A 21,669-nucleotide genomic window follows, 5' to 3' on the forward strand; every position below is an offset into this window, starting at 1 on the left:
CCACATGCTATTCTCTCCAAGGCTGAAAATCAGCTACTGAGAGGCCATTTTTAAGTGTATTTAACGTTACGGTACAAAGGCTGCAGTGCCGATCCTCTCTCCCTGCCCAGTGGTGAGGCTGGAAAACCTGCTGGAGATCCTCCCAAAAGTCTGGTGCTGTTAAAGGGAAGGGGATGGTGCTGCAGGTAGAGCCAGAGAAAGCTGCCGCCCACCTGGCCCCATGTTTGCTACTCCTAAACCTCAGAAATGTCTTCCTCCTGCCTCTTCCGTGGGAGAGGGGAAAGCGAAGGTGTTTTGGATGAGGCTGAGCAAAAGAACAGACTACCTCTCAGACTCTCTTCTGATATTTTTCTAAGAGAGAACAAATGATACCAAGATAGGGAGAAGGATGCATGATCCCTAGGCCATTCTCCCACAGGAGTTTTTCCTCTAATACCTTGGGTTTGGGCGTCCACGTGTCTAAAGACTATGTTCAAATGTGGTTCAGCAACTGTAGCTTGAGTTTCCCAATGGGGACGTTTGAGACCCCAGAGATGAAAAAGTCAGAACTTGTCTATCTTTTAGAAACCATCCCTGCCTGGGGGGAGGGTAGAGTTGTGTCTTGGAACTGGGAGACACTGTGCTCAGTTATTAATCTTGTCAAGTCCAGACCCCAACCTCTTCCAGTCCCTTCAGTGAACTAAGGACCAGTGGAATCGGAACCTCACTATGAGGGTACAGGAACCAGCAGCGAGATACCAACAGCAGGTCAGCAAGGCGTCAGGCGAGATGCTTTATTTTGGTGATAATTCCATTTATCCTAGTACGTGGACTTGAAACAATAGCCAGAGGAGCTAAATTAAGAAATATTCCTAGAGGCAGAATTAAACCCTTCCGTTTTCTGACAGCAGCAACTACAAATGATAGACATGCACAATGACTAATTTTAAACACACCAGTATTTTTTATTTTTCAATGTAAAAATCAAACATGGTAAAGAAACTTTGAAAACTATCAGCAGGGCCATTTTGGATGCGAGGAGGCACTCATTAAGGTTCTGGCAAGGTTAGCGCTGCTACATTTAAGAAGCTCTTTAAATACTCTTTAAGGAGAGTAAGGCACCTTACAGTACTCCAAATGGTTGGACTCCAGGTAAAACTCAGGGAAATCAAGAGGGAAAGTCACTGCTGGGTAGGGAGTGCATTTCTGAGAAACCCAGATGAGAAGGCTGTGAGCACAGGCCGTGTCAAAACCCCCCTGCAAGGTCTCCCTCCCTCGCTCCTGGTGCAAAGGCCACCCTGAGCCCCAAACCACGTTCCCTTCCTGCCCCGTCATTCTGCAGACAAGGGTCATCCACAGACCACACGTGTGGCGGCTTTGGCAACCAGAAATTAAAAATAAGCTATGGTTTTTCCAGCAGCCAAAATGATCCTTCACCAAAGCTCAGACTGAGAACCTGAGCATGCAAAACCACAGTCTGGGTGAAGGGATGTCTGCTTTTCAAATGACCTGCTAATTCTTTGCAACCCACAGTAATTTGGTTTCTGTGAACCCACAGAAGCAGGCCCACCAAAAAGGCCTTGTCTGCTAATCTGGAAGAGTCCTTGTATAAATGAGTCACTAGCAATGGGATCAGTCATTTTTAAGGCTGCCCCATTTTCCTAACATGTTAAAATGTTTGTTCTCAGTCTTTTTAGGAGAAAAAAAGCAAAGCTGCATTTACACTCAGAATATGAAATAGGCACCACAGATGCATTGCATGGGCTTGGAAGAAGGTGGGTGGCATTATGGGACTGCTTCCCAGGCTTTCTAGAGTGGGTCAATGGACATATGGACAGTGAGGACCATTTGAGGAAACTAAGTTGCTTGGGGAATTAATGGCTGGGGGCTTGTAAGACAGTGTAGGAACAAAGCTCTTCTACTTCCCTGGCTGCAATGCCATGAAGTACCTGTAGCAAACAGTTAAATCACATAGGTTTTAAGGTTTGGTATTTTTTTTTTTTTTTTTTTTTTTTTTTTTTAGTTTTTAAAACAAGCTCTGGCCAGTTTTATTAAAGAAAAAAATTTGCATGATTTACTTTTAACCAGTCTGTTCTGGCATGCTTCTAATGATATCGGAATCACCTGGCTCAATGATAGCCAGTGTGCATACTCTGCAATATTTTCCACACGTTGTGCCCAATTCAAGATTATTGCCACTGTAGTGATGGACACCAGTCTTGGCCAACATGGCGTAGTACTCTATTTCAGATTTCCTCAAGGCTGGGCAGTTGTTGGCGAGGATGACCAGTTTCGCTTTGCCTTGTCTGATTGTTTTCAGAGTCTGCTTGTACCCCAGCATGTACTTTCCACTTTTCTTAACAAGTCGGAGCCTAGAGTTGATGGACTCCAGGGACTTTTTCATCCTCTTTGCGGCCACCGCCTTCCTGCCTTAGGTGCAGGACGGCCCCCAACCAAGAGCAGCCGCCAAGATGGCTGCTATTCTTTACTCTGATGCATTAAAACGTGAAGGAAACCGTGTTAGATATCAGTTGCCTCCATTGGCAACTGAATTACTATTATGGTCCTAGTATGGTTTTTGAATATTTTCCATGTCTTTAAATCCAGATACAGTACATATAGTGGAAAGTTTGCAATTATCCAACATAATCCCCCTGCCCCTTAAAAAAAAGTAACATTACTCCATAGACAATTACATAAAACCTCACAACATCCTTGAGAGGTAGATATTGTTATGACCTTACATTTTTTAATCAAAATATTAACATTCCAGTTTCAAATAATATCAATGTATAAGACAGTCTACTATTTTAATATTTAGAGGAAACTTGCTTTCAACTTCTTCAAAGTACAAAGATCTGTTTATCGTACCGGTGGCATGTTGGGGTACAGAGTATATACAGTTTGGGTAAACAGAGGTACAGTCTTTTGTTGTGAGCTCACACAGATTCAAAGCCTACACCTTGAGTCCACAGTCCTCAGAGGCGGCAGTCCCCAGCTTTGGGTTCACTCATAATTCTCAGAACTGTTCAGTCCTTTTAGCCTTAGAGAACAGAGTCCTTTGGCTAGGGTGGCCCAGGTCTAGCCTTTGGTTTCAGGTCAAAAGTTGTTCTCTTTACAGGCACTTACATCACCAGTCATTTTGCTCTTTCTGAACTGCCTGCAGAGGGTAATCCTGAGCACAAAATTAGTTCCCAACTCTTGAAAAGAAAAGAAATACCACTGTATACCTCTTATTTTCTTCTCTACAGCTTGATGCTATTTTCTAGGACAAAATTTTCATCATTCTGCTTCCTTTCCCCTTCTTGAGCTCACAAGTCCTAATTCTGAGTCTGAGAAAAGCTTAGATATCTCTGAGGGCTCAAATCTTGGGTGTTCCCGAGTGTCCAGATCTCCACCGGAGATCAGACCGGCAGACCTGCTTTCAGCAGGGTACACGTTAAAGCCAGCACTTTGGACAGTTAACATTTCCATTACGGTCTTATTGCCTGCCCTGAGAAATATGTCGGAAGTACTTCTTTTCCCCTTAAAATATTCTACTTGGGAAATCTACTTGGGAAAACTTTATGTTAATGTGAGCTTTGTTAACACAGTGTTTCGACCAAGTAAAATTTTGTGTTCTTAAACGTTTCTTTTTGCAAAAGAAATCTGAGGTCATTTTATATCTGGGCCACTGTGAGTATGGGCCTAGCAAAATGTTCAGTGCTGCATTTAAAAGGCGAGAAATTTTGTCACTGACAAAATCAGAAGCTGAGTCAGGAACAGCTCAGAGGTAACAAAGCACAAGATTAGCTAGCTTATCTGTATCAAGGCAAATATCTTTTTGGGAGAGTGACTTAAGTAAAGAATCTAAAGACTGCTAGATTTATTATCTTTTTTTTCCTCTGGTGATGGCGGTGGAGGGTAATGGGGGAACACTTCTATTTAGTTCTCTGCCAGGAGGAAATACCTTTGCAGCACTTCAGTGATAAAGGAAATCTGGAGAACCAGTTCTCTTTCTTTTCCATCCTCACCCCAATTGTGTCACCTTGGCGGCAAGGGAATTTCTCATAGGGGCAGGCTGTTTCTCAGATTGTGGCTTCCTGAGGGTGAGGCGGGAGGCCTAACAATGAAGGAGAGACCAGCAAGCCTCCTGTTCAGGGGGACTCTGGCTGAGAAAGCAAACGTGCTGTCTGAAGCTGCTGTGGGACTTCAGATGTGAGTCCGGCCACCTTTTTCTCTCAGCATCTTGCTAAGATTCTTCTTCACTGTCTTCACCCACCCTTAGCGGGTAGGAGGGAAGGTGGGGGTCATTAATTAGTATAAGGAGTGCCTATAGAAGAAAGTGTTGACCTGTGTGGTGGTAACCACTACATACCACTTAGTTCAACTGTAAGATTTAAGAATGCTTCCACATACAAATTTTCTCTGGACTTGATATGCCTCCGTCTAGATTCAGAATGCTACAATGAAAGTACAGCCTTTGGAAATCATTCAGAAAACCCATTAGTCACAGGGAAAATGAGGGTCATATTTACAAAAAGTGTCCCTGGGTGGGTGGGATGGGCCTTAGTTTCACTATCTCAAGGTGCAAAAGTTGGTGTCTTCAGCGAAGAGTTTCCCATTAATCTGGCGGAAACGCTCCCTTTCCCTAGCTTTCTTTTCTACTAATCCTTCTAATTTCTCTTCTTTTGTTCCCTGAAGAGTCAACAGGATGTGTGACATTTCAAGAATATAATAAGTAGCTTCTCTTTCACAATGGGTATAAGCAACATGGCAGCTCCAAGCAGCTTGGAGTCTAGGATTACAGAAATACAGTGATATACTGAAGACTACACACCGAAATATATCTTGTCTTTTAGCTGAAATCTCCAACGTGTTGGGACTGTTGCCATGGAATTTCACAAAATCTTTTTTCCTGAGACAGACGCCATGCTACAAAGAGGGATAAGCCATTTGTGCAGTCTGAGGTGGAACATTTTAATTACTGGCAGCACATATAACAAGTTGTGTTTGAGCCTGATGCATAAGCCCTTTCGAAATATCAAGGCAGATACATAAAACGCTAATCTACCAGGAATTGGGGATTCTTGGCTCTGGAAGAAATGTTCACAAAGCTGACTCTTAATTTGTAAATAGGCTCCATGAAGTTGTCCCTGGAAGCAGAATTTATTTTCCCTAACACAAGTCCCTAAAAAGGTAAAAAAAAATAAAAAAAAATAAAAAGTCTTTGGCAAGCAGCTGCAGGTGCCAGTTTGTGTGTACACTTTGGGGCAAGATCAAAATACCTTCCTGTTTTTTGTTCCTCCCCACCACCCTCTTCACATTCACAACTCAGTGGTTAAAGGAAAAACTTAACACTACCATTTTCACACCAAAGATATGTGAAACAGAATTCATATACAGACTCTTCTGCTTAATACTTAATGCTGCATAAATGCTTACTTTTTCAAATATCCGTGGGTTTCCAGTACCCATACATTAAGAGCTTTAAAAAATAACTGGTTACTGCATAATTATATAAATTTAAAGCTGGAAGAGACCTTAGAGAACATCTAAATCCAACTCTTATTCAACAGTTGAGGAAATTTAATTTCAAGAGTTAAATGATTTACCCAAAGTCATACAGCTAATTTGGGGCAAATGTGGAATTAGCAAACAGATTTTGTGACTCCTATTCCAGTGCTAATTTTACAACTATTGCAGCACTTTTCCTTGATAGGATGCCTCCCATAATTAAGGATAGAGATGACCAACACATCTGCAGAACTAAGATCAGACTTTCAGGAATCTTTGTGGGATACTGCAGCTCCATTTAAAATGAGAGTAGGGGGAACCCAACCTGCCTGATGAAGAAGAACCTTCCAGCAGAGCTGCTCCCCTCCTCATCCCATTGCGAAGCTCAGCTCTGATCTAAACAACATTCTTGACCTCTATCCCTGAGTCCTCTCTTGTGGGGTGGGGAAGACTAAGTCATACTTTTTGGATTCTTTGGTATTTTTTTGGTCAAAGAATTGTTTGCAAGTTTGCTTTGAGCTCTATACTAATACGCCAGGAAGGAGACCAAGAACTTTCAGGTAGGTGTTTTTTTTTTCTCCCCTGGTGGTGCTGCTAAACCATCTTCCCCTCAGAACTCAGCTCTGCCAACCTTGATCACAGGAAATGGATGCCATCGCCCACAGTGGACAACTTCCTGGAGTTTTGATGATGGTCTATATTTAAAACCATGAGTTGTTCTGGTATAGAATTTCTCCTAGATGACTGGTTTAACCCAAAGCAGCTTTTAATTGGAGATGGGAGGGTAAACAGTAGAAGCAGAAGTATCATCAGATGAGTTGGTTTTTTTTGGTTGTTGTTTTGTTTTTGCTTAGGTGATGAGAATGAATCCGATGCTCCGTGACTGGGTCTTCAGTCATTGGTAACAGACACTTATTTTATGGCTATTCTTTTCCTTACTATTAGATTCTAATTAGGATGAGATTATATCCTAACCTTCAGCCTTGTGTCAAGTGCAGAAGGGCAAGTCTTCCCAACAAGGTCAGCTGGTCAGTTTTTCTTTTCTGTGGACCTGGCTTATGACCAAAAGACTTTTGAACGTAAGGCTGATGTATCTGAGAAAGAATGTCTCGTGTAGCAAAACTGGGACACTCTTTCGACTGGCAACAAACTCCAAGGAATGCCTGTTCTATTGATGCAAAAGATGATGACCAAATACTTCATTGGCTTTTAAATATAAAAATCGAGTCCCTCACAGGAAAACAAGGTGTCACAAAAGTAGTAACACATCTGCAAACAACTTTTGAATGGAGATAGCGTTTCTCTGTTGCCCATATGAACATGGCCCTTTAGACACTAAAAATAGTATGGGAAGGAATTTGGATCTGAGTTTGTTTTGAGGATGATTTGTTAAGTGGGGTATCAGTTTTTAAAAATGATGTTGAATGCTCAGGCGCAAATCATCTCTGGGACCAGATGTTCACTTCAATGTGGCTCTGTGTTCTCCTCTGGCTATGTGAGAGGAGAACTCATATCGATCGTGGCTTCGATACCCACACATGTTACACTCAAAAGGGTCACGAAAGCCGTGGCAGCCCATGTGAATAGTGAACATCACATAATCCAGAAAGAGGACTCGACAGTGGTCACACCGATACACATCCATAATCTCCCCTTCTTTGTTGATCACTTTGATGGAGTCTCGTGGGCAGATGGGTGGGGGCTTGAAGAGTTCATAAGAGCGGGGGACCTCCTTCAGAAGAGGCATTCCATTGCGGACCCGAGGAGGGACCATGTGATTTTGCTGGTAGATATGATTCTGGCGTTCTTCATGGTTGCTGTCAGTGTCCGTGGAGTCGTGGCCACTATTGTTGGGGGAGAGGCCTCTTTCAGAAGGGAGGTTCTTCTCTGGCATGTGGATGGTCTTCTTTTCCAGGTCCTGGGGGACACCATTCGGCATCTCAGCACGGGTGAGGGCTATGGGGTACATGCTGCTGATAACTGGAACCATCTCTGAGGTGGGGGCAGGTGGTGTCTGTACTAAGGGGCGCAGGGCCTCAGCACCAAGATAGCTGATGGCATTATTGATGGCTTGGTCCATCATTCGGTTCTGTATTAGCTCATTCTCCTTCTCGTACATATAGCTGGGATTATAACTGACATCAAAGCAGTGGCGCTTCTCACCTAGAACAAGTGAAAGAGTGAGTTACAAAAGGAAAAACACAAAGACAAAGCATTTATAAAATTCTTTTTCAGAGTCCTTGAAAAGTGAGGAAGGACATGCTTTGCTCAAGAACACCCAGCCCTGGCAGAATGGTTCCATACGGTGCTGAAGTCTCAGGGGAAAGTGGTTGACAGCACACGTTTGGGCAGTCAAAATAAATTAAGCCAGCAGGCAAAAGGGAGAGTCATTAAGTTGAAACTACAACATGGGTTGTTTCCACTGCTCAGATCAGAGGGGAACTCTGGAGAAAACAAAGCAAGAGAACAGGAAGATGGGGTTCAGAGGGGGCTCCCTGTGCAGGAGCGTGGGGGCATTGGCATTTCTACTGTGTGTGAACTCATAAGATACAGTCAGGTCCCAAACTCTTATTTTGCTTGTTATTTTCTGTTTGTAACACTAGGGAGCCAAGGGACAGAAGTACTACAAGTGAGGATGTTCAGTGACTGGCCTCGGCAGCTTTTTAAATAGCTACAGGGATAGAAAAAATAGCCCCAGAAACTACCCACTCCCTATACTTGCCACTCCCCAAACACAGCAGTCACCAGACTGAGATTTAAGTAGAAGGGCTTCAAATGTAGGTTTTAGAAAAGCCTTCTTGATGAAAGATCGTGATCTTTGTCCCTTTCATAAAGTGTGTGATTCTTTTGCTTGAAAAAATGTATCATTGATACACATGTGATCATTAGGGCCTATCTCACACTTAACTGAAAAATTTATTTGTGGTCACCTTCTCCTACTTCTCATTGTCAAACTGCTGAGAAATTTTGAAAACAGAGTTTAGCCACCTCCAGGGCGTGTGGGTGTTGTGTTAGAAAACAAAGGCTCTCTGGCCACAGGGAAAGCAGGAGAGGGGTCTGCAGTGATGGCAGATGTGCTCAGTGATGAGTGGCTGGTAGAAGGAAGAGAAAGCAAAGAAGATATGTCAAGAGTTGGAAATGAGGCTAAAGTTATTGCTAATGTTTTTTCATTCTGTAGATGTTGGGTTCGAGAGATTTGCTGAGCCTTATCCTCTCTTCTGTAGCATTTCCTAGGCATGTTGTGGTCCCAAAATTTGTTACTGCCATACAGTAAAGGGTTCAGTGATTAAAAAAAAAAAAAAATCCAAGAAAACAAAAGGATTGGGAGAACCAGTTCCTTTTTCTTGAGATGTCTCCAACCTAGTGGGAGAGAAATAACACCTATATATATAGAACTAGAGAAAAATAAATGTTAAAAGTTGTGAAATGGCCACTTTGCTCTATAGAGGCCTTTGATTTTATTCTAAATGCCATGTTTGAGGCATCTGAGCAGAGGAGTAATACACCTTCTACAAAAAGAATTATAAGGCAAGGGCAAGGTGGCTTGGTATAAATTTTATACTTAAATGTTATGAGAATGCAAAAAATTCACGAGTAGTTGGGAAAGGAAAAGCATTCTTGCCAAACCTAAATTCTGAGAAGAGTGTTGCAATGGTAGGATTTAGATTTTCAGAGAGGTAGAAGAGACATCCTAATTGAGGGAGGAGCATGAAGGAAGGCAGAGAAGTGGGACTATGCAGGACGTGAACAGGGAAGGAGAGAGTCTGGTTATAGCTAATATCAAGAAGTATGAAATAAAGTATTTCTCAAACTTCACTTATTCCTTCACATTCTGCAATATTCACACACCAGGGTAGTGTGGTTGACAGCATGAGCCCTAGAATCAGGTGGACTGGATGCGATGCTGGCTCATCAGTTACGAGTTTCATGACCTTGGACAAGTTACTTAACCTGTAAAGTGGGGATAATAATCGTATGTACCTCACGGGGTCACAGATCAGCACTTAGAACAGTGCCTGGCACATAGAAAGGACTTAAACATCAGGGTTTTTAGTTTTGTTTGAATCAGTCCTCATTTTTTCTTTTCTTTTCTTTCTTTTCTTTTCTTTCTCTCTCATTCTCTCTTGCTAAAATAAACCTATTTTTTAAGGAAACTCTGGATCACTGACATAAACGGAAAACAAGAATCACTTGCCACAAATAGGTAACTATGAAAAGTTAAGACGATGAAACAGAGCAATTGATTCAATTTTGATCCGACACTACTGTGAGTACTTGGAGACAAAGACCCCCTTTCTCTTTGTCCAAAACAGAAATTGCCAAGTGTGAGATTAGTGTTAAAGACAACTAACATTAAGTTAGGTCTAAATCTTTCTCCTTAGTATAATCAGGTTGATTGAAAGAGGATAAATAGAAAATAATTTTCTTGACTGTGGATCTAGGTTTTTTAATGCCCTATGGGCTTCCTGGCACTTTGCATACCACATTTTGGGAGATATTGGAAAAAGAAAATACATGGCAGGACCAAATGATGGGCATTCTGAATGGCCGACCATAGAGTTTGGATTTGAACAGACAGCAAACCAGTACATGCCCACGAGCAAGGAACACTTGTGGTCAAAATGTTATTTTCAGGATAGTAATGTAACAGCAATGTGTGAGATGGACCAGAACAGTGAGAAAATGGAGCAAGAAAGACCAGCTAAAAGATCTGATCTAATCACACACATTTGTCCTGCATCCTCAACCTTAAGGCAAACCTGACAATTTCTAGACAAATACCTGAGAGAAAAAGTATGCAAAGAACAATGTCCTGCCTTGGCAACTCATTAAAAAGCAACAGAAAAGTAGACTTTTGCCAAAGTAATCAATGGTTTTCATTTTAAACTTCCTGATTAGATATATCTTTGATCAAGGCTACTTGGAAGAATAAGACTGAGAACAGGAAAGCCAGCTAAGGTTACACATATTTATTCCCCTGAGCATGACATAGAAATGATGAACTTTGGTTTCTTGGCCTTTTCAAGGTTGTTAATGATTTTCCATATGGCCAGCTCTACTCCACTCCCCAAATACCAGGGGTCTCTGAGAAATTTTTTTTTTTTTTAATCTTTCTACCTAACAGAGAGGCTCTAGAAAGTTTCCAGGGTGGGACAGGCACATCATAAACTCTGCTTTTATCCTTTCTACCAAGAGTTGGCTTTACTTAATTAGGAATATAATTTTCCCACCTGCAGCATATGTCAGAAAACAGCTGAGTGCTAACGTTGTAAGAGGCAAAACATTAAGAGGAAAATGAACCCCTGGACGAGTGGAAATATGTGACTGAGTTCTGTGGTTAATGCAGACCATTGTTCATTGTTAAGAAGATGGGAGAGCCTCAGATCTTCACGTGCACACACGCTGCAGTCATCAGATCCCCTCATCTCCAAGTTACGGTAACTTGAGTTGTGCAGATGATTATCAGTCACCTGTAGACACGATGACTCAATGTGTATGAAACTCAGAAGGGGTAAGCTACAGTAATAGAAAAGCCAACAGCTCACGTTTCTTTAGTAACACACTCATAAAAAAGGTTAGTCAAACCACAAGAGTGTAACTGCTCCCAAACCTGCATGGAGCGTCTGGTCCAGCTTCTAGTCAAAATCATACCACACCTTTGAATGACTAACGATAGCAGCTTCAGGCTGAATTAGGTTTTCTTCCAATGAAAATACAAATGGCAACAGCTTGTCCTAAGTTTAGAAACCAAGGCTGCCTGGTTGGGGCACTCCCTACCTGTGGTTCTTTTTAAAGGTGTTGATTCCTAATATCTAGGCTTTGGTAACTTTAAACTGAGCAACTGCCTGACCTGAACTGCTGCTATGTGTTGAAGGCATATGGTTGTTGGCTTCTAAGTGCCAACTTCAAAGTACAGAATCCTAGCCTAGAACTAAAAGGGACCTTCACTGAGCATGTGGATTCAGACCTCTACCTTTGGGGTCGAGGGACAAGATCCACTACCCTAATCTTTTGACTTCTGGTCTTTACACTTCACAGTACCTAGCACTGTGCTTTATATATAATACTGATAAGAATAGCCACTATTTATTGGGCTCCCACTATATACCCAGTGCTGTCCTAGATACTTTGCATATTGTCTCATTTTACCTAAGACGAATTATCATCTTAGTCAGATGAAGAACCTGAAGTGCGAACAGGTTGATAAAGTTGCCAAGGTTGCTCAGTTGGTAAATGGAGGACCAGGATGCAAATCAAGGGCCCATATATCTCAGTATGTGTTTGAGTGTTAACTAGTGTTTCCCAGCGGATACCTTGCCCATGGCTACACATTCCCACCACCGGCAGGTAGTGACTCCATATTCTCTCCAGGAATGATTCCCATAGCATTGGAAAAACAACTGTGCTTTGTCCCGTATAGACTAGCACCATGCATTCAAGAAACATCTATGATGCATCAAGTTGTGATGTCTATTAGGTGCTTAACAGAGTGCCTGGTATATGTAAGCACTCATAAGTGATAGATCTTTTATTACTACTATCATCATCATCATCATCATCATCATCACCACCACCACCACCACCACCACACCGTGTTAGATGCTTTGAGGGATAGAGATATAACTGCAATCCGATAGGAGAGGCAGCATTTACACAATTTTATTACAAATCAGTATCCTTAATACTATGTGGTGGAAACAAGTATAGAGTAGCCAGGAGAGTGAAGAGAGAAAAACACAGACCATTTCTCACATATGCCACATGTAACATGGGACAAATGTTAATCTCTTCCTTTTTTTAAAGTCTTCTTGTCATCTGAGGTGGTGGTAGTGATGGTGGTGGAGACAGTCATATATATCACAAAAAGCAGACTGTCAAGCTTGCCTGGGGTGCAGAGGGAGAACAGAGCAGAGGAGTGGAATGTAGACCACACACACTTTTATGGACAGGTACGAGGGTGGGCATTCCAGACAGAGAGCATGGAGGAACAATTACATGGAAGTGGGAGTAGTTCCTTGTAGCTGAATTAAAGGACTAGTTGGCTGAAATGATAAAATTGGAAAAGGTAAATTGGAGACAGATTGTAGAAGGCTCAGGCTGCTTGGGTAGTTTGGATTTTATTCCAATGGGGAGCCACTGAAAGGTTTTTGTGAGGAGGGAGGAAAATGATTCGAACATTATAAAAAGAATACAGTTCCAAAATTCCAATCATCATGATGAAGTAATGTGAAATATTCGGGGTTTCTTTGTCTTCAAGTTTCTTCAAGCCACCTGAATGTATTTGCTGCTACTTTCATACAATTTCCCATGTGTATTACCACTTACTCTCTCTTACTGCAAGCACATATCCAAAAAAAAAAAAAAAAAAAAAGGCAAGTAGAATAAATGGAATATTTGATGATGATTATGGCTCTGATATCAATCTAAATGAGACTAAAGTGACTAACAACTTTTTCCAGGGAGAGGAAGCAGAGGGGTGCCACAGAATAAGAAGCAGGAAGGAGAGAGAACAGAGAGAGCTGTGAGGGTGGCAGTGAGGAAAACTGAGCTGGAGACCACATTTGTTGTTGTTGCTGAAGAAGCTTTTGTTCTCTGTGAGACTTGATGAAGTGCTATTTGGATGTTGTCTGTCCTGATGGAGTCACCAGGGGAAGACACCCCTCATCAGGGCTTTTCTTCCACCAGTTTTCAATGACTAGACTTGTCCCCGTCCAAAGCCCCCATGTCACACACATGACATGCAGTGCTCTGGGTGATCTCCCTTGGACTGCAGTGCTTTATAGCCCTAGGCTCTGACTCTGCTCTGTGACCTACCGGCTGTGCCTCTTCATCTCTCCCATCCTCTGTCCCTCCTTTGTAAAAGAACTTCACAGGGTGGTTCCTCATATCCCTTCAAGCTCTAAAATGCTGCAACTTTGTAATGCATATAGGATTATGGATTTCAGCCACTTGGAAAGGGGTGGGAGAAGATACTTTGTGCTCTCAGAAACAGGTATTAAAACTGCTTCCTGTCACTGTTAACCAAAGCGGACAATTTCTCATTAGTTACTTCAGAGGGAGAACTGCTGGTGTTAGTTGAAGTGTCAAAACCTCACTCACATGTTTACCGCGGATGAGTGAGATCTTTTTTCATGTTCTTTTCAACATGAAAACTTCCTTTAATAAAGTAATACATAAAAATTTAAAAAAATAAGGAAATGCTATGGTAACCACTTTGGTCTGAATAACACATCTGTTTTTGGAGAAAGAATGAAAATCAGAAAAAGAAATATGCAGAAATGCAGTCATTTTCCTCCTCCCTCAAGGAGAGAAATCTGGCCTCTATTTTGAGCCAAGTATTTGAAGATGGCCTAGTTAGAAGTATAGTCCAACAAGTTTATAACAGGAAAATAAGATTCAGAGAAAGTACAACCCCTAAAAGGATTAGGTGCGTTTTAAAATTAAGGCCTTCTTGTTCTTGAAAAACTAAGGATTATTTTGATGATGTAAAGATGCTGATTTCTAATGAACATGTGTCAACTTATTTTTCATTTTAGAGAAAGTGACACAAAATTTCTTGGAGAATTAGGGGAAAATGATTTGATTTTTCTCCTGCTTGGGTAATTTAATTTTACTTTTACTCTACAACAGAGGCTTTCTTTTCTTTTCTTTTTTTTTTTTTTGATGTGTTTCTAAATGCATTTAGACAATCCAATCTGTCCCTCTTCCTCAGTTCGTCTCTAATGGATGAACAATGCTACTTACTGGTAATTCTCTCTGGCCTGCTGGAAAAGTATCAGGCTGACCTGATGGTATAATTTCACCTTTACCCTCACAGTTCAAGAGGTCAGGGAAGCCAAGGTTGGTCTGAGGGCTGTGCAACTGTCAGTAGGATTAAAGGGAGTGACTCATTCTCCCTTCACACTTTACCCATTGCCAGTTCTCTGGCAGCTGATCTTTTCAGAAAATGGTGCCTTAGAGAGGAAATATAGGAGAGAGAAGAGAAAGAAGAGAAGAAGGAAGGAAGAGAACATTAGCCTCATATGTTTTATATCACTTCATCCTGTACATTCATTGCACAGTGTTATAATGTTCCTCCCTCCGCTTTGATATTACTATTTTCTATCAAAAAAGGTGACTCAGTTAAACGATTCAAAAGCTTTCTTTGATTTCAAAAAGTATCTCTAAAACAAAGGTTCAGGATATAAGCTAATGCTAGATTATAATAGTGCTCAGAATATCACGTGTGTGGCAGGAGCCCTATAACCATTTCATGATGAATGAATGGATGAAAGAGCAAACAAACAAATAGTAATGCCCTAAGTTAAATATAAGAATATTGAGCTAATAAAGCTGTTTTATGGATTCTTCTTAGATTCATCTTCCTAAAAAAGACCCTAAAATATATACGGTTCATAATATAAACACCATAGCTATACAACCTTAAGAAAAAAGTTATCTGAAGTTATAAATACAAAGTGCTATTCATGATTGCTGCCTTTTCTAACTCATTTCAGACTTGTAGAATGATAGAGCTGGGAGGGATCTTCCTGATCACTTCATCACCTAATCGGTCTCCTCATTTCACAGGTGAGTAAACAGAGGTGCAGAAAAGTTACGTGATTTGTCTAAAGATACACGGTTAAGAAATAACTGAGCTAGAATCAGAACCTGGGTCTTTTGGCTTCTGATCCAGTGTTCTTCCTACAGCACTATACTATAATTTACACAAAAGAAAATTTCCCTTAGTTATTCAGGGTCCCGCAGCCCTGAAATTGCCACCTCAGCTCAAATCAAGGGCAAACTCCATTGGGTTTTCTGATTCCACACAGAGAGAATGTGATAGTTCAGAAGATGAGAGAAATCAGCATCTACAAGATCAGTATTTTTCATGAGTCTGGAAATGACGGAGTGAAAAATCCTCTGGTTGCAATGGTAACAAACAAATGGAACATGGATCCCTGATGCGATGTGCAAAATGGCATTTACTTGGACATATGACACATATGTTTTTAAAGCTGTGCAACTTTTATTATATTAAGTAGGGTTTTAGGTCAGTGATGATAGGTTTAGGGCAGCTATAAGAACCTTCTCTCATATATAGGTATCTTCTCTCATATTTTAGTTCTCTTATACCAATATGCACTGAGCATAACTGGATCAAAATTAAGTCACTTTACATTTTTTCCTTGCCTGTTTCTCCCCATGTCCCTCCCTACATCAGCTCCAGCCATTTCTAGAGTCAAAACTTTCTCCAAATTAAATTACACTCATGGCATAGAATAACAATCCAAGTTTTCCTTTGCACTCCAGTCAGAACCTCCTCATATAAGTAAAGCTCAAAAGATATATGAGCAATGCCTTATGATAATGTCTTGGAATCACAATTGGTCCACTGAGCCTAACTCCATATGGAAGATGGTAAGGAGGAAAGGGTCTCTCTAAACTGAAATGTACCAACTTTAGTCTGACACAATTTATTCTTAAAGTGACTAAAAGGGGGCAAACACTTTTCAGCTAATCAAAATAAAATAAATAAGCATAAATACCAAGCTAGCTAATTTTGAAATATATGGGGTTTTTTTTTCAGTATATGTCTATAATTCACATACAATGTCTTCCTGTAAAAAAAACTATCTAGACCAGAATAAAATTTAACCAGATTTAAAAACAACGTAGGCACTTACTATCTGTAAAAGCTATTGAAAAGAATAAACACAAAAGGACTGGAATAAGAAATCAACAGCAGCAAGCAGCTTTGGAAAAAGAGACTGACAGATTTCTAAAATATCACTGGTGTTGAGGGAGGCCTATTTTCATGTGATAACTATTTTTGTTCAATATCAGCCTTTCAATTTATAGCAAAACTGATACATTCAATTCAGCTGCCTACTTTACAAATAAAAATCTATTTTAAATATCCTGGTCACATTTATGTAAACATCTGGGAGAGTTCAGCAAAATATCTCTGCCCTTCGGCAGTCTCAATACATTAATGGACATCATTATTTCTTAGCCATCTCCTTCTGCTATGTTTCTTTGACAATGTAAAAACCAATGGCATAAAAATTAACTCTAGTAAGATAAACGACTATAGCAAACCTCGTTATTTCAATCTATGTTTTCCCAACCACTTTCCCTTAAAGCCAATTCTCAATCAAATTCAAGAAAATATGGCAATCCATTTTAGAGCACGAAAAAGTTTGAGCATGATAACGGAACCAACTTGTAAAATATAATTACAAAAGATTACAAAAATGTTATCTTGGACACCTTACTGGTGTAAATTGCATAAACTCTCTCATGCAACATATGTCATTCAGAATAAAGAGGAAGGAACAGCATTTTTGACACCAACTCTATTTAAGAAATTGAACACCAAGTACTCCCATCTTCAGTCATTAAGTTTCTTTAGTTCAAATATCTTATTCTATTTGCTCTAGTTATCAAAATGAATCACAAAGAATAAATGTGTACAATGGAAAACCAATTACCTTATTTTAATAGAGATTAAGCTAGGAAGGGCCTGTATAGTAAGCATCCTATGTTATCTCATTCAAACAATCTGCTAACAACAGCAGGAAAAAGGGTTGTATTCTTACCAATGAATTTCTGAGGCATTGAGCTTTTCCGTTTTGCCACATTGCTTGCTAATCTGTCCAGAACGAGAGCTCTTTCACTTCCCATCTCTGCTTTGAAGTGTCTTGCTTCGGCACTTGCTGGTTTGGAAAAATATAAAAAGATGGAAAAGAACACATTGGTAAGTGGGGAAGAAAAGGAAATAAACCGAAAGGAAAAGGGTCCGAGGTCTGATGCACACTCTTTTGTTACCTGTTATTACTAATCAGATTCTTGCCTGGGGACCTGCTGTGGTCAGTAAAGCCGCACAAGGGCACATTCAAATCTTGCAGTCCTTATGCTGAGATGGGAAAGCCCAACCCATCCCCAACAAGTACCTTCATTAGCAAGAGGAAGTATTAAATAAACAGCCTGGACGTGGTTGGCTGCAAAAAGATAGATGGAGATCTTCTAACCCCCGATCAGCCTTCTTTCTGATTCTGAGTAACTGCATGTGACACCTGCAGACTGATATAATTCTTCTTAACAACTTTGAAAAAAAAAGTATAGTGCCCCAGATTTACAGCTCTGTTTATGTTAATAGCACTTTTGAAAATAGATACACTTACCCAGACAGCAAGAAATCTACTCAGTGATTTGTGTATTGAAATTCTAAGTGGTTTTTTCTTTTTCTCTCTTTTTTCTTTCTTTCTTTCTTTCTTTTTTTTTTTTTTCACATCATGCTCCTTTCAGTTCCTATCTTTTAAAATTCTATTTCTCTGGGCTCTGCATTATCTGTTTCATATGCTCTTCGCATTTAAAAATTGTCTGTTAAAATTTCCCTAAGCAATACTTCTGTCTTGAAATTAAAGAACAGTTTGTATAATACATCTTTACTACATTTCTAATGAAAAATGTGAATAAAAACTACCTAAGAATATGGTTTAATTTTCAGTCTATGAATATTTCCAGTGGTGTAGACCTGTGGTTCTCAGACCTGCCTGAACATTAGAATCACCTAAAGAGCATGGAAGACACATCTATGACCAGTTTCCCCTTCAGATCCATTAAATCAGGATCTCTGGTGTAGGGGCCCAGGCAACAATATTTTTAAAGCTCTCCACATGACTTTAGAACAAAGCCAGAATTGAGAACCACTAGAAGGATATCTAATCAACTAGTTAACTGGAATAAATATAGTATACTTTACCCTTGCACAGTAGGCAGTACCCAATTTAAAATTCAAGAGATATAAGCTGCTCTAAATATAAGGCTTTAAACTTTAACACATGATGCTAGCCCAAGCTAGAGATCAGCAAACTTCTTCTGTAAAGGGCTGGATAGTAGGTATTTTAAACTTTGTGGGACACATATCATCTCTGTTCTACATTTTGTTTTTTTTTTTTCCCCCAACCCACCACCTTCTAAAAATGTTAAAACCCTTGTACACAAAAAGGCTGCTGGCTACATTTGGCCTGAGGGTCATAGTTTGCTCACTGCTGCCCTAAGCAAACATATTGTGATACAACAGACATTTCTCTCTGTTTTATTACTAAGCATTTCAAGAGGTCATAAGTAAACCGAAGGATCCATATATTTCTAATGTCTCTAAGGAAAATGAAATTAGTTTAAGGGATGAGAGTAAAAAGCAAGTGATGATTGCAAAATGGAATTCTTCCCCCAACTATATATATACACAGATTTAGAAATTGTCAGTGCTCATTTTGTAATTGAGTAGTTTGCTGAGTGAAGAGTTTCTAATATACGGAAATCATGTCACCAATTCTATGGTCCCTCGGACATTCAGTATCGCAAATGGACTTGCTCAGAGAGAAGAATGCTGTCTGCCTCTGCAGTAAATGAACAAGACTGTCAAGTATGGTCAGGGCAAGAGAACAAAAAGACAAATCAGAAAAAGAGAATTCAAAGTATTAACTAGTTTTCATTTTATTGTGGGTATGTTTTTGGTTTTATTTTTTAAAACTCTATGCCAGTTGTTACACAATAAATTATAAAGCTCAGGATTTTAAAAATTCAGGAATAAAATGAAACTAGCTCCAAAAATGAATAAGAGAAAAGGATGATAATACTGACCATATTTACTAGAATTTGTGAGTTTCTCATCAAAAATAATTCTGTGTTCTAAAGAAATAAATCCGAGCCTCCAGTTTAATCTATTAATAACACTTCTTGTGTAATGAAAACAATAGTGGTCAGAATAAGAGGCCTGGGCAGCTTTTGGGCTAGTGGTGGAGCACTGAAACTTTGGCTGACCAACAGCCATTGTAAATAATTGGTACTTAGTGACAAGACACTGCTATTGAGTGAAATGGGTCAAATTCTGTCCGGCACGGGGATAGGTATAAATGACCAAACAGGAAATTATTATATATATTATTTCCTTTCTCACAAACCACCAGCAGATGTGGCACTACCCAGAGCCCCAAGAGCAGAGAGATGAAAGACAAAGGCCCAGGATTTGAAATAAGCTACAGGCTGTTATAAGGAGGCTTTTTCTTAAAAGCATCAGAGAGGCAGCGGAGTTTGTGCTTTGACTGGGAACATTTGTTCTGGTTCGAGAAACTTTGAGAGGATTAAATCTAGGTAAGGCTCCCCCTAATACCTTATAGTTATTATCAAAAAGATTTATAGTGAAATGAGAATGTAAAGAAATACTTTGAGAATTTTTAATTTTATCCCGATTTTACCACTATTCTTACTAGTCTCTTCAGTCATTCCTCTAACCATTACCCAGACGTATGTCTGTTCAGTCCCAGGACTCCCCGAGTGTTATGCTACCAGTCTAGCTCTCCCCGCTTGTCTCTCAGCAGTCACTATCTACATTTTACCAAAGTCACTATCAATTACCACAAGCAGCTTTCTGAGGATACATACTCAATATATGTATTGGATAAATGCTAAAGCGGGGACACATTGACCTAAATTATGTAATTTAGGGCATGTCACTAAATGGCAACCCTCCGAGATAACATCACCTTTTATCCCTGGTTACTCACCGAGCTTGTCTTGACAGTTATTTCTAGATAAATCTTACCCTGTAAATCAGTGTCCAAATGACTCACATTTAAAAAGATGAAATTTTGGAGGTTATGGATAGATAGATAATTTGAGGCATGGGTGGAGACTTTCTCATTTACACAACTCTGGTTAGACTGAAAGAAATCCTCTGAAACTAAGCTAGAGAGCTTCATCTGCCCACACCCTCCTTCTGGATCAATCACTCAAAATACCAACTCTAAGAGCCCAACCCTCATTGCAAATGTGAACATACTATAGAGATTAAGTTAATCTTTACTGAGTTGACTGTGTTTTTTTAATTGGCAAGTTAGGCAAAGGCTAAACTTTCGATGAATATGGCACACTCTCATTTTCTTTCCCAAACTGCTTGTCTTTTGCCTTGCAATTGTTGGACAGCTGCTATACAATACCACTAAATGATCGTCCCTTAAAACATGAAGAAATGCTTTGGAGTTAAACAATCTTTTTGGGATCACAAAGAGTTTAGGCAATACATTAAAAAGGGGCAGCGGGTGGGGAAAAGGACTATTGGCTTTTGGTCCTTTGCTTCAACTTTAAGACCCAACTCTCTATACAAACAGTCTAGACTTGTTATCTTGCCGCATCATGTCTCAGAAATGTTAAGTAGAGGGAAACCAGTTTGGCAAGATAGTAAGAGAACAAGATAATGGGTTTAAATGATGAAATAGGAAATCCGTTCCTGGGTGGTGTTTGGCAGTTTAATGTTGCAAGGGGTGGGTGTGGGGAATATGGATGGTGGCAAGGAATAATTTGCACACTTGGTTCGTGAGTGCACACAGAAGGAGTGGGACTGCAATTCTGGATCAATTCCCCTTCATGTCTCCTATATAGTGTATATACCAATTTTCATTGGTAAAATTACTTTAAAGACATTGAAAAAATAAATAATAAAACTAATATGAAGTCATAATTATAGAATAGATTACTACCTTTAATATCTGCACAAGTCTTAAATAGCTTGTCTGGTTTTTAGTTAACTGTTTCTATGATGCAATTTCTATCTCAAAGTGATTTCAGATTTAAGTATGCAACTTGTTGTATTTTTGTGTTTTTTTTGTTCAAAATCCTTCATTAGATCTTGAATTGTTAAATGGAGCTCAAATAAGATGCATGCTTCCTCTCTCTTCTATGGTGTCAGTAGCTAATGGAGAATGGAACAAAGGGGTATTATTGTGCAATCATAATTGTCTAAGAGATTGCTCTCAAAGACTAGGCAGGCTCTAACAAAAAAGTTACATAAAATTAATGCCTTTTTCAGCAAGTAGAATGAATACTACCTGTAAGATAGTATCAATTTTTTAAAAAGAATAATCAGTTGGGAAAATAGACTTTTAAAATGTTTTTAATTTTTTCTTTGGTCTACTACTTGGTAAAAATATAAGTTTATTCTGAAACTCTCCCATTTATATTAGCTCAACTCAAACACTGAGAATGAAGATAAGAGGTTTCTGACTCCTAGATTCATAAATAAATATAATTATTCAATTACTTTAAAATTCTTGTTATTGCTAGAACTCATTGTCATACAAAAATATGTCCCGCTCCAAGTATTCATAATTTGTGTGAAATGAGGCTAAATGAATCTCTATACCAGCT

General features: G+C 39.7%; 2 protein-coding genes across 5 annotated transcripts in view; both read right to left on the bottom strand.

Annotated features, from left to right (window-relative positions):
* Positions 1–2,002: 2,002 nt before the first annotated feature.
* LOC105307502 (60S ribosomal protein L30-like) lies at positions 2,003–3,453 on the bottom strand. The gene is made up of 2 exons (XM_011383027.2): positions 3,398–3,453; positions 2,003–2,405 (listed from the first exon to the last, which is right to left on the bottom strand). Exons 1-2 carry the CDS (start codon positions 3,451–3,453, stop codon positions 2,060–2,062), a joined length of 402 nt encoding a protein of 133 aa, XP_011381329.2. The 3' UTR covers positions 2,003–2,059.
* IKZF3 (IKAROS family zinc finger 3) overlaps positions 2,913–21,669 on the bottom strand; it is a 75,521-nt gene continuing 56,764 nt past the window's right edge. For 2 of the 4 annotated variants that reach the window (XM_011383030.2, XM_011383029.2), the window contains exons 7-8: positions 17,058–17,174; positions 2,913–7,638 (exon numbers count right to left, since the gene is read on the bottom strand). In XM_011383030.2, coding sequence (XP_011381332.1) covers positions 6,935–7,638; positions 17,058–17,174 — 821 coding nt within the window. In that variant the 3' untranslated portion in view covers positions 2,913–6,934. Of the gene's footprint in view, positions 7,639–17,057; positions 17,175–17,286; positions 17,630–21,669 lie in introns of those variants that run through there. The other 2 variants (XM_011383031.1, XM_011383032.1) reach the window with 2 other exon arrangements.

Source organism: Pteropus vampyrus, unplaced genomic scaffold, assembly GCF_000151845.1.
Source record: "Pteropus vampyrus isolate Shadow unplaced genomic scaffold, Pvam_2.0 Scaffold503, whole genome shotgun sequence".
NCBI classification, from domain to species: Eukaryota; Metazoa; Chordata; class Mammalia; order Chiroptera; family Pteropodidae; genus Pteropus; species Pteropus vampyrus.

Coding starts and splice junctions, on each gene's coding strand:
- LOC105307502 (XM_011383027.2), bottom strand. CDS start 3,453: ATGGAAATGTTAACTGTCCAAAGTGCTGGCTTTAACGTGTACCCTGCT. Junction 2,406..3,397: donor GTGTACCCTGCTGAAAGCAG/GTCTGCCGGTCT, acceptor CACCTAAGGCAG/GAAGGCGGTGGCCGCAAAGA.